Source organism: Pseudophryne corroboree, chromosome 4 (assembly GCF_028390025.1).
Source record: "Pseudophryne corroboree isolate aPseCor3 chromosome 4, aPseCor3.hap2, whole genome shotgun sequence".
Classification (NCBI taxonomy): Eukaryota; Metazoa; Chordata; class Amphibia; order Anura; family Myobatrachidae; genus Pseudophryne; species Pseudophryne corroboree.
Window position 1 is genome coordinate 1,673,682 of NC_086447.1, and position 13,141 is coordinate 1,686,822.

The window sequence follows — 13,141 nt, forward strand, 5'->3', positions numbered from 1 at the left end:
ACCTCAGATAATGCCCTCTGAGTACCGGCCTACATCTACCTCAGATAATGCCCCCGGAGTACCAGCCTACATCTACCTCAGATAATGCCCTCTGAGTACCAGCCTACATCTACCTCAGATAATGCCCCCTGACTACCAGCCTACATCTACCTCAGATAATGCCCCCGGAGTACCAGCCTACATCTACCTCAGATAATGCCCTCTGAGTACCAGCCTACATTTACCTCAGATAATGCCCTCTGAGTACCGGCCTACATCTACCTCAGATAATGCCCCCTGAGTACCAGCCTACACCTATCTCAGATAATGCCCCCTGACTACCAGCCTACATCTACCTCAGATAATGCCCCCTGAGTACCAGCCTACACCTACCTCAGCTAATGCCCCCTGAGCACCAGCCTACACCTACCTCGGCTAATGCCCCCTGAGCACCAGCCTACACCTACCTCAGATAATGCCATCTGACTACCGGCCTACACCTACCTCAGATAATGCTTTCTGAGTACCAGCCTACACCTACCTCAGCTAATGCCCTCTGACTACCGGCCTACAACTACCTCAGCTAATGCCCCCCCTGAGTACCAGCCTACACCTACCTCAGATAATGCCCCCTGAGTACCAGCCTACACCTACCTCAGATAATGCTTTCTGAGTACCAGCCTACAACTACCTCACATAATGCCCTCTGACTACCGGCCTACACCTACCTCAGATAATGCCCCCCCTGAGTACCAGCCTACACCTACCTCAGATAATGCCCCCTGAGTACCAACCTACACCTACCTCAGATAATGCTTTCCGAGTACCAGCCTACAACTACCTCACATAATGCCCTCTGACTACCGGCCTACAACTACCTCAGCTAATGCCCCCCCTGAGTACCAGCCTACACCTACCTTAGATAATGCCCCCTGAGTACCAGCCTACACCTACCTCAGATAATGCTTTCTGAGTACCAGCCTACAACTACCTCACATAATGCCCTCTGACTACCGGCCTACACCTACCTCAGATAATGCCCCCCCTGAGTACCAGCCTACACCTACCTCAGATAATGCCCCCTGAGTACCAGCCTACACCTACCTCAGATAATGCCCCCTGAGTACCAGCCTACAAATACCTCACATAATGCCCTCTGACTACCAGCCTACACCTACCTCAGATAATGCCCTCTGACTACCGGCCTACACCTACCTCAGCTAATGCCCCCCCTGAGTACCAGCCTACACCTACCTCAGATAATGCCCCCTGAGTACCAGCCTACACCTACCTCAGATAATGCTTTCTGAGTACCAGGCTACAACTACCTCACATAATGCCCTCTGACTACCGGCCTACACCTACCTCAGATAATGCCCCCTGAGCACCAGCATACACCTACCTCAGATAATGCCCCCTGAGCACCAGCATGCACTCGCCTCTATAACTGACCTGTGAGTACCGGTGTATACTGGGGACCTCACGCTACACCTGTGTAAGCGCTTGTCACAGTGACGGCTACAAATGATTTTAGTGATAATAAGTGATACGTGTCTTCTCTCCAGTGGCCCCAGACACCATCAACAATCACGTGAAGACCTGTCGGGAAGAGCAGAAGAATTTGCATTTCTTTGCTCCGGAATATGGTGGTACGTGTGCGTTCATCCGTGTACAGTGCTGGCATGACATAGCATGTAGTATGTGTGGCATGTGCAAAGTACTGGTATAACATAGCATGTAGTATATGTGACGTGTGCAGTGCTAGTATGACAGCATGTAGTATGTGTGGCATGTGCAAAGTGCTGGTATAACATAGCATGTAGTATGTGTGGCATGTGCAAAGTGCTGGTATGACATAGCATGTAGTATGTGTGGCATGTGCAAAGTGCTGGTATGACATAGCATGTAGTATGTGTGGCATGTGCAAAGTGCTGGTATGACATAGCATGTAGTATGTGTGGCATGTGCAAAGTGCTGGTATGACATAGCATGTAGTATGTGTGGCATGTGCAAAGTGCTGGTATGACATAGCATGTAGTATGTGTGGCATGTGCAAAGTGCTGGTATGACAGCATGTAGTATGTGTGGCATGTGCAAAGTGCTGGTATGACAGCATGTAGTATGTGTGACATGTGCAGTGCTGGTATGACATAGCATGTAGTATGTGTAAACATGTTCAAAGTGCTAGTATGACATAGCATGTAGTATGTGTGGCATGTACAAAGTGCTAGTATGACATAGCATGTAGTATGTGTGACGTGTGCAGTGCTAGTATGACAGCATGTAGTATGTGTGGCATGTGCAAAGTGCCGGTATGACATAGCATGTAGTATGTGTGGCATGTGCAAAGTGCTGGTATGACATAGCATGTAGTATGTGTGGCATGTGCAAAGTGCTGGTATGACATAGCATGTAGTATGTGTGGCATGTGCAAAGTGCTGGTATGACAGCATGTAGTATGTGTGGCATGTGCAAAGTGCTGGTATGACATAGCATGTAGTATGTGTGGCATGTGCAAAGTGCTGGTATGACATAGCATGTAGTATGTGTGGCATGTGCAAAGTGCTGGTATGACAGCATGTAGTATGTGTGGCATGTGCAAAGTGCTGGTATGACAGCATGTAGTATGTGTGACATGTGCAGTGCTGGTATGACATAGCATGTAGTATGTGTAAACATGTTCAAAGTGCTAGTATGACATAGCATGTAGTATGTGTGACGTGTGCAGTGCTAGTATGACAGCATGTAGTATGTGTGGCGTGTGCAAAGTGCCGGTATGACATAGCATGTAGTATGTGTGGCATATGCAAAGTGCCGGTATGACATAGCAGGTAGTATGTGTGACGTGTGCAGTGCTGGCATTACACAGCATGTAGTATGTTTGACGTGCAGTGCTGGTATGACACAGCATGTAGTATGTATGATGTATGCAGTGCTGGTATTAAACACCATGTAGTATGTGTGACGTGTGCAGTGCTGGTATGACACAGCATGTAGTATGTGAGACGTGTGCAGTGCTGGTATGACACAGCATGTAGTATGTGTGACGTGTGCAGTGCTGGTATGACACAGCATGTAGTATGTGTGACGTGTGCAGTGCTGGTATTACACAGCATGTAGTATGTGTGACGTGTGCAGTGCTGGTATGACACAGCATGTAGTATGTATGACGTATGCAGTGCTGGCATTACACAGCATGTAGTATGTTTGACGTGCAGTGCTGGTATGACACAGCATGTAGTATGTATGATGTATGCAGTGCTGGTATTACACAGCATGTAGTATGTGTGACGTGTGCAGTGCTGGTATGACACAGCATGTAGTATGTGTGACGTGTGCAGTGCTGGTATGACACAGCATGTAGTATGTATGATGTATGCAGTGCTGGTATGACACAGCATGTAGTATGTGTGACGTGTGCAGTGCTGGTATGACACAGCATGTAGTATGTGTGACGTTCAGTGCTGGTATGTCATAGCATGTAGTGTGCCTGAGGTGCTCCTATAACATAACATGTATTATTATTATTATTTATTACCAGTTGGTATTTATATAGTGCACACATATTCCGCAGCGCTGTACAGAGAATATTTGGCCATTCACATCGCTCCCTGCCCCAGTGGAGCTTACACTCTATATTACCTATCACATGTACACAGACATATACACACTAGGGTTAGTTATGTCAGGAGCCAATTAACCTACCAGTATTTATTTGGAGACTGAGAGGAAACACATGCAAGTACCGGGAGAACATACAAACTCCACACAGTTAGGGCGATGGTGGGAATCAAACCCATGTCCTCAGTGCTGTGAGGCAGTAATGCTAACCACTACACCATCCATGTTGCCCGTGCTGTGTGATAAGTGTCTATATCTAATACGTTGGAGTTGTATGCTTTCATCTTATTGTAATGTACATGTGTCACTGAGCTGTGTGTAATGTACATGTGTCACTGAGCTGTGTGTAATGTACATGTGTCACTGAGCTGTGTGTAATGTACATGTGTCACTGAGCTGGGTGTAATGTACATGTGTCACTGAGCTGGGTGTAATGTACATGTGTCACTGAGCTGGGTGTAATGTACATGTGTCACTGAGCTGGGTGTAATGTACATGTGTCACTGAGCTGGGTGTAATGTACATGTGTCACTGAGCTGGGTGTAATGTACATGTGTCACTGAGCTGGGTGTAATGTACATGTGTCACTGAGCTGGGTGTAATGTACATGTGTCACTGAGCTGGGTGTAATGTACATGTGTCACTGAGCTGGGTGTAATGTACATGTGTCACTGAGCTGGGTGTAATGTACATGTGTCACTGAGCTGGGTGTAATGTACATGTGTCACTGAGCTGGGTGTAATGTACATGTGTCACTGAGCTGGGTGTAATGTACATGTGTCACTGAGCTGGGTGTAATGTACATGTGTCACTGAGCTGGGTGTAATGTACATGTGTCACTGAGCTGGGTGTAATGTACATGTGTCACTGAGCTGGGTGTAATGTACATGTGTCACTGAGCTGGGTGTAATGTACATGTGTCACTGAGCTGGGTGTAATGTACATGTGTCACTGAGCTGGGTGTAATGTACATGTGTCACTGAGCTGGGTGTAATGTACATGTGTCACTGAGCTGGGTGTAATGTACACGTGTCACTGAGCTGGGTGTAATGTACACGTGTCACTGAGCTGGGTGTAATGTACACGTGTCACTGAGCTGGGTGTAATGTACACGTGTCACTGAGCTGGGTGTAATGTACACGTGTCACTGAGCTGGGTGTAGTGTACACGTGTCACTGAGCTGGGTGTAATGTACACGTGTCACTGAGCTGGGTGTAATGTACACGTGTCACTGAGCTGGGTGTAATGTACACGTGTCACTGAGCTGGGTGTAATGTACACGTGTCACTGAGCTGGGTGTAATGTACACGTGTCACTGAGCTGGGTGTAATGTACACGTGTCACTGAGCTGGGTGTAATGTACATGTGTCACTGAGCTGGGTGTAATGTACATGTGGCGTGTCACTGAGCTGGGTGTAATGTACATGTGTCGCTGAGCTGTGTGTAATGTACATGTGGCGCTGAGCTGTGTGTAATGTACATGTGTCGCTGAGCTGCGTGTAATGTACATGTGTCACTGAGCTGCGTGTAATGTACATGTGTCACCGAGCTGGGTGTAATGTACATGTGGCGTGTCCCTGAGCTGTGTGTAATGTACATGTGTCCCTGAGCTGGGTGTAATGTACATGTGTCACTGAGCTGGGTGTAATGTACATGTGTGACTGAGCTGGGTGTAATGTACATGTGTGACTGAGCTGGGTGTAGTGTACATGTGTCACTGAGCTGCGTGTAATGTACATGTTTCACTGAGCTGCGTGTAATGTACATGTGGCGTTGCACTGATCTGCGTGTAATGTACACGTGTGACTGAGCTGCGTGTAATGTACATGTGTGACTGAGCTGCGTGTAATGTTCATGTGGCGTTTCACTGAGCTGTGTGCAATGTACATGTGGCGTGTCCCTGAGCTGTGTGTAATGTACATGTGTCACTGAGCTGTGTGTAATGTACATGTGGCGTGTCACTGAGCTGTGTGTAATGTACATGTGTCACTGACCAGGGTGTAATGTACATGTGTCACTGAGCTGTGTGTAATGTACATGTGTCACTGAGCTGCGTGTAATGTACATGTGGCGTGTCACTGAGCTGTGTGTAATGTACATGTGTCACTGAGCTGGGTGTAATGTACATGTGGCGTGTCACTGAGCTGGGTGTAATGTACATGTGGCGTGTCACTGAGCTGGGTGTAATGTACATGTGTCGCTGAGCTGTGTGTAATGTACATGTGGTGTGTCCCTGAGCTGTGTGTAATGTACATGTGTCCCTGAGCTGTGTGTAATGTACATGTGTGACTGAGCTGGGTGTAGTGTACATGTGTCACTGAGCTGCGTGTAATGTACATGTGGCGTGTCCCTGAGCTGTGTGTAATGTACATGTGTCCCTGAGCTGGGTGTAATGTACATGTGTGACTGAGCTGGGTGTAGTGTACATGTGTCACTGAGCTGCGTGTAATGTACATGTGTCACTGAGCTGCATGTAATGTTCATGTGGCGTTTCACTGAGCTGCGTGTAATGTACATGTGTGACTGAGCTGCGTGTAATGTACACGTGTCACTGAGCTGCGTGTAATGTACATGTGTGACTGAGCTGCGTGTAATGTTCCTGTGGCGTTTCACTGAGCTGGGTGTAATGTACACGTGTCACTGAGCTGTGTGTAATGTACATGTGTCACTGAGCTGTGTGTAATGTACATGTGTCGCTGAGCTGGGTGTAGTGTACATGTGTCCCTGAGCTGGGTGTAGTGTACATGTGTCACTGAGCTGGGTGTAATGTACATGTGGTGTGTCACTGAGCTGGGTGTAATGTACATGTGTCACTGAGCTGGGTGTAATGTACATGTGTCACTGAGCTGGGTGTAATGTACATGTGTCACTGAGCTGGGTGTAGTGTACATGTGTCACTGAGCTGGGTGTAATGTACATGTGTCACTGAGCTGGGTGTAATGTACATGTGTCACTGAGCTGGGTGTAATGTACATGTGTCACTGAGCTGGGTGTAATGTACATGTGTAATGTACATGTGGCGTGTCACTGAGCTGTGTGTAATGTACATGTGGCGTGTCCCTGAGCTGTGTGTAATGTACATGTGTCGCTGAGCTGTGTGTAATGTACATGTGGCGTGTCACTGAGCTGTGTGTAATGTACATGTGTCACTGAGCTGTGTGTAATGTACATGTGTCACTGAGCTGGGTGTAATGTACATGTGTCACTGAGCTGGGTGTAATGTACATGTGTCACTGAGCTGGGTGTAATGTACACGTGTCACTGAGCTGCGTGTAATGTACATGTGTCACTGAGCTGCGTGTAATGTACATGTGGCGTGTCACTGAGCTGTGTGTAATGTACATGTGGCGTGTCCCTAAGCTGTGTGTAATGTACATGTGTGACTGAGCTGCGTGTAATGTTCATGTGTCACTGAGCTGGGTGTAATGTACATGTGTCACTGAGCTGTGTGTAATGTACATGTGTCCCTGAGCTGGGTGTAGTGTACATGTGTCACTGAGCTGGGTGTAATGTACATGTGTCACTGAGCTGTGTGTAATGTACATGTGTCACTGAGCTGGGTGTAATGTACATGTGTCACTGAGCTGCGTGTAATGTACATGTGTCACTGAGCTGCGTGTAATGTACATGTGTCCCTGAGCTGGGTCTAGTGTACATGTGTCACTGAGCTGGGTGTAATGTACATGTGTCACTGAGCTGGGTGTAATGTACATGTGTCACTGAGCTGGGTGTAATGTACATGTGTCACTGAGCTGGGTGTAATGTACATGTGTCACTGAGCTGGGTGTAATGTACATGTGTCACTGAGCTGGGTGTAATGTACATGTGTCACTGAGCTGGGTGTAATGTACATGTGTCACTGAGCTGGGTGTAATGTACATGTGTCACTGAGCTGGGTGTAATGTACATGTGGCGTGTCACTGAGCTGGGTGTAATGTACATGTGTCGCTGAGCTGTGTGTAATGTACATGTGGCGTGTCGCTGAGCTGTGTGTAATGTACATGTGGCGTGTCGCTGAGCTGTGTGTAATGTACATGTGGCGTGTCACTGAGCTGTGTGTAATGTACATGTGTCACTGAGCTGCGTGTAATGTACATGTGGCGTGTCACTGAGCTGTGTGTAATGTATATGTGTCACTGAGCTGTGTGTAATGTACATGTGGCGTGTCCCTAAGCTGTGTGTAATGTACATGTGTGACTGAGCTGCGTGTAATGTTCATGTGGCGTTTCACTGAGCTGGGTGTAATGTACATGTGTCACTGAGCTGGGTGTAATGTACATGTGTCACTGAGCTGTGTGTAATGTACATGTGTCACTGAGCTGGGTGTAATGTACATGTGGCGTGTCACTGAGCTGGGTGTAATGTACATGTGTCACTGAGCTGGGTGTAATGTACATGTGTCACTGAGCTGGGTGTAATGTACATGTGTCACTGAGCTGCGTGTAATGTACATGTGTCACTGAGCTGGGTGTAATGTACATGTGTCACTGAGCTGGGTGTAATGTACATGTGTCACTGAGCTGGGTGTAATGTACATGTGTCACTGAGCTGGGTGTAATGTACATGTGTCACTGAGCTGGGTGTAATGTACATGTGTCACTGAGCTGGGTGTAATGTACATGTGTCACTGAGCTGGGTGTAATGTACATGTGTCACTGAGCTGGGTGTAATGTACATGTGTCACTGAGCTGGGTGTAATGTACATGTGTAATGTACATGTGGCGTGTCACTGAGCTGTGTGTAATGTACATGTGGCGTGTCCCTGAGCTGTGTGTAATGTACATGTGGCGTGTCCCTAAGCTGTGTGTAATGTACATGTGTGACTGAGCTGCGTGTAATGTTCATGTGGCGTTTCACTGAGCTGCGTGTAATGTACATGTGTCACTGAGCTGGGTGTAATGTACATGTGTCACTGAGCTGTGTGTAATGTACATGTGTCACTGAGCTGTGTGTAATGTACATGTGTCCCTGAGCTGGGTGTAGTGTACATGTGTCACTGAGCTGGGTGTAATGTACATGTGTCACTGAGCTGGGTGTAATGTACATGTGTCACTGAGCTGGGTGTAATGTACATGTGTCGCTGAGCTGTGTGTAATGTACATGTGGCGTGTCACTGAGCTGTGTGTAATGTACATGTGGCGTGTCACTGAGCTGTGTGTAATGTACATGTGTCACTGAGCTGCGTGTAATGTACATGTGGCGTGTCACTGAGCTGTGTGTAATGTACATGTGTCACTGAGCTGTGTGTAATGTACATGTGGCGTGTCCCTAAGCTGTGTGTAATGTACATGTGTGACTGAGCTGCGTGTAATGTTCATGTGGCGTTTCACTGAGCTGGGTGTAATGTACATGTGTCACTGAGCTGCGTGTAATGTACATGTGTCACTGAGCTGGGTGTAATGTACATGTGTCACTGAGCTGGGTGTAATGTACATGTGTCACTGAGCTGGGTGTAATGTACATGTGTCACTGAGCTGGGTGTAATGTACATGTGTCACTGAGCTGGGTGTAATGTACATGTGTCACTGAGCTGGGTGTAATGTACATGTGTCACTGAGCTGGGTGTAATGTACATGTGTCACTGAGCTGGGTGTAATGTACATGTGTCACTGAGCTGGGTGTAATGTACATGTGTCACTGAGCTGGGTGTAATGTACATGTGTCACTGAGCTGGGTGTAATGTACATGTGTCACTGAGCTGGGTGTAATGTACATGTGTCACTGAGCTGGGTGTAATGTACATGTACATGTGTCACTGAGCTGCGTGTAATGTACATGTGTCACTGAGCTGCGTGTAATGTACATGTGTCACTGAGCTGCGTGTAATGTACATGTGTCACTGAGCTGCGTGTAATGTACATGTGTCACTGAGCTGCGTGTAATGTACATGTGTCACTGAGCTGCGTGTAATGTACATGTGTCACTGAGCTGCGTGTAATGTACATGTGTCACTGAGCTGCGTGTAATGTACATGTGTCACTGAGCTGCGTGTAATGTACATGTGTCACTGAGCTGCGTGTAATGTACATGTGTCACTGAGCTGCGTGTAATGTACATGTGTCACTGAGCTGCGTGTAATGTACATGTGTCACTGAGCTGCGTGTAATGTACATGTGTCACTGAGCTGCGTGTAATGTACATGTGTCACTGAGCTGCGTGTAATGTACATGTGTCACTGAGCTGCGTGTAATGTACATGTGTCACTGAGCTGCGTGTAATGTACATGTGTCACTGAGCTGCGTGTAATGTACATGTGTCACTGAGCTGCGTGTAATGTTCATGTGGCGTTTCACTGAGCTGCGTGTAATGTACATGTGGCGTTTCACTGAGCTGCGTGTAATGTACATTTGTGACTGAGCTGCGTGTAATGTACACGTGTCACTGAGCTGCGTGTAATGTACATGTGGCGTGTTACTGAGCTGCGTGTAATGTACATGTGGCGTGTTACTGAGCTGCGTGTGATTTACATGTCACTGAGCTGCGTGTAATGTACATGTGGCGTGTCGCTGAGCTGTATGTAGTGTACATGTAGCGTGTAACATGTATGTCACATGTCTGATGCTGATCTTCTATTTCAGAGGTGACCAATGTGACTACAGCAGTTGATATCTACTCCTTTGGGATGTGTGCGTTGGAGGTGAGCACATAGTTGTACCTAGAGGATAATGACAGTATACACACAGCAAGAGAAGTAATACTGCGCACAATGCCAGACATAGGGTATCCGCAGAGGATAATTACACACAGCAAGAGAAGTAATACTGTGCACACTGGAGACATAGGGTAAAAGCACATGAGAAGTAATACTGTGCATACTGCCAAACATAATGTATCAGCAGAGGATAATTACACACAGCAAGAAAAGTAATACTGTGCACACTGCATACATAGGGTAAAAGTAGATGAGAAGTTATACTTGTGAGGATATTGGGTTCAAAATCACTCAGTCACGGTGGTAGATGAAAAACCAACAGTGGTTTATTGACAGAATAGGTTATAACACAGCTCAGCACACTTCTGTGATCCAATTCTACACGACAATTCCCTCCTGGAGCTCCTGACAGAACATTACTTCTTAGTCAGTCTCCTGCCTCTCTCTCCACTTCTGTCTCACCGCCCCTCTTTTCTATTATCCAAACCCTTTGTCTTTTCTACAATAAGGCGACACCCCCAGAACTACTTTCACATGTCCAGACATGTTCCCTAGGCCACAATAGATGTTAACTAAAGTAACCTTACTTAATCTGATTGTGTGGCCTGGAATCCATTGTGTGGGGAAGAATGAGGGGGGGGTTGTATGGCCTGACATCTGAGACTGGCTGTATCTCCAACAGCAAACACACAGGTAATCTGATCAGTCACATTGGGAAAACATTATTTTACAAACTATAACACAATAACCAACACATTCATATATATACATTGAAAACATAACTGTACCCTTGTAACAATAACATCATACACTATAATACAATATTGCCTAACATATAACTAATAACATATTGGCAATTGATGAAGTCCATGTGTAGGACCAGGGCTAGGAAAGTAACCACGTGTCTTTTACCACTGAGCGACATGACGCGCCAGCTGTGTCATCACATGTCGTCACATTACCTTCCCCTACTTTCTCGCCCTGTGTCCTAAGTAGCTGAAGCTTGCTGAGCGCAGTGGTGCTCTCCTACATCAAACAGTCTGTGCCCCGTCATAATAATGACTGGCAGGTTTCTCTAGTGGGTCTGGTGGTTTTGTGAATATCATTTTACAGTTTGTACGGAGACCACCTGCCTCCCAGGTCCAAAGTCTGTGGTAACTGTCATGAGGCTTGTGTGGGAATTTCTTTCCCCGGTCTGGTGGGTGTGTGGCCCACAGTACATAAATCAATACCGTCTTACCAGGGTCCGGGGGAAACGTGATCAGCAGTCCATAGTTCTTGTATTTCCCCCCGGTGTCCCATCCAAATACATTAATCAAAGTCCCCTTTGCAGACAGCCGCTGGGTTGGGGTAACAGCATGTGCAACAGTATAATTCAGTAAGTCCAATAACTGCACCTGGGGACTTAATAATTCCCCTACACCCAACTGGGTAACCTCACATTTCAGATAGTCACAATTTTCCTCCATAAACAAAATCTGATCTCTGGGGCCCTCACTCTCCCTCCCCAACCATGTATTCCCTGGGAACCCCACTTCCATCATCTCTGGTGCATCAGGACAGTGGCTTCCCTCCCCCAAACATGAACCACGGGTATGGTAATTGTCAGGGCACAATGGGGATTCCTTCATGCCAGAAGTTTCTTCTGTGCTATCCTGGGTAAATGCTTCCTCCAGCCTGGCTAGCTGGGTAAGTTGTGGGATCCTACTCTGAGTCTTGTATGCTTTGGCCTGGAGTACAATCTGCTCAGCTTCCTTGTGTGTAACCACCAACTCGACCATTGTTGTACTGGAACATGGATGTAGGTTCACCGGGACAGTGGCATTACCTTCTCCATTCACTGCTACATGTACTGGCTGACCACCATTGTCCTGGTTAGAGTCAGTCATTTCACCTTGCACACAATGCCAGTCCCAAACACATTCAGGTGCCCTAGAGTAGAGCAACATGTTCCCTTCCAGTTCCTGAGCTGATGCTATTTTCACCAGGTCTGATCCCTGGATTTTCTCTGAGTCACAGGGAAGATTCTGGCATTCAGACTGCAGCTCCTTACCATCAAGTTCACTGAATGAGGACAGACCTCCAGAATCTTCTGGGAGAGATACAATAGCTGGAGATACACTGGGCCCTTCCTGAACATCCTTTTCTGATAAAATAACTGGGGCAGCCATGAACATAGCTTCACAATAGGCCTCCCTCAGCCGAATATGCTGATCAGCCTGAAGTGAGCCACTGTCTGCACTAGCCATGCTTATAGTTGGGACATTACCACCTACTGCTGCCCTCGCAGAGATCTCCTCTTCCACCTCTGCCAATGGGAAGGCATAGTGCATCTTCTCCTGGGGTGTTTGGATGACAGACCCCACTCCCTTCTCATTTTCAGTAGCCTCCCCCAAACACAACACTGTAAATGGTTCAGTAGCCAGGACTGGTTGGTGCTCACCTGAAGGATTCCCTTGGAGGCTCTGTTGCTGAAGTGGTGGTCGGGTGATAGTGGCAACTTCTTCCTCAATGTCTCGCTGGCACTCTGGGATGGTTTCTATATCCTCCAAGCCTGCAAATGGCCAGTTGTAACACAGCTCAGACTGGTCACCAAGTGTTTTACTGCGACATTCCCCCAGGGACAAGAGAACGGGTTGCAGACAGTGCTTCCTTGCATCCACCTGGTCAAGGTCATCCTTTTCCAGTGTAACATACTGGGCAGACAGTTCTTGACACTCTCTTACTAAGTCCTCATCTTCCGTCTCAGCAACAGGGAAGTTGTAGTGCAGTTCCTCCTGGGGTGCCTGGATTGTGCTCACTGCTGTCTTTACTTCGTGTGCTTCCTTCCGTATAGAGCACTGGGCAACTTCTTCCCTTGGGTATGGAAGAAGCTGTTGCAGGTGGTGC

General features: G+C 47.2%; 1 protein-coding gene across 2 annotated transcripts in view; it reads left to right on the plus strand.

The window, feature by feature from the left end:
• The window catches only part of NRBP1 (nuclear receptor binding protein 1), a 159,838-nt gene that overhangs the window by 69,993 nt on the left and 76,704 nt on the right, over positions 1-13,141 (plus strand). For both annotated transcript variants that reach the window (XM_063914903.1, XM_063914904.1), the window contains 2 exons: positions 1,545-1,628; positions 10,179-10,237. In XM_063914903.1, coding sequence (XP_063770973.1) covers positions 1,545-1,628; positions 10,179-10,237 — 143 coding nt within the window. The remainder of the gene's footprint in view (positions 1-1,544; positions 1,629-10,178; positions 10,238-13,141) is intronic.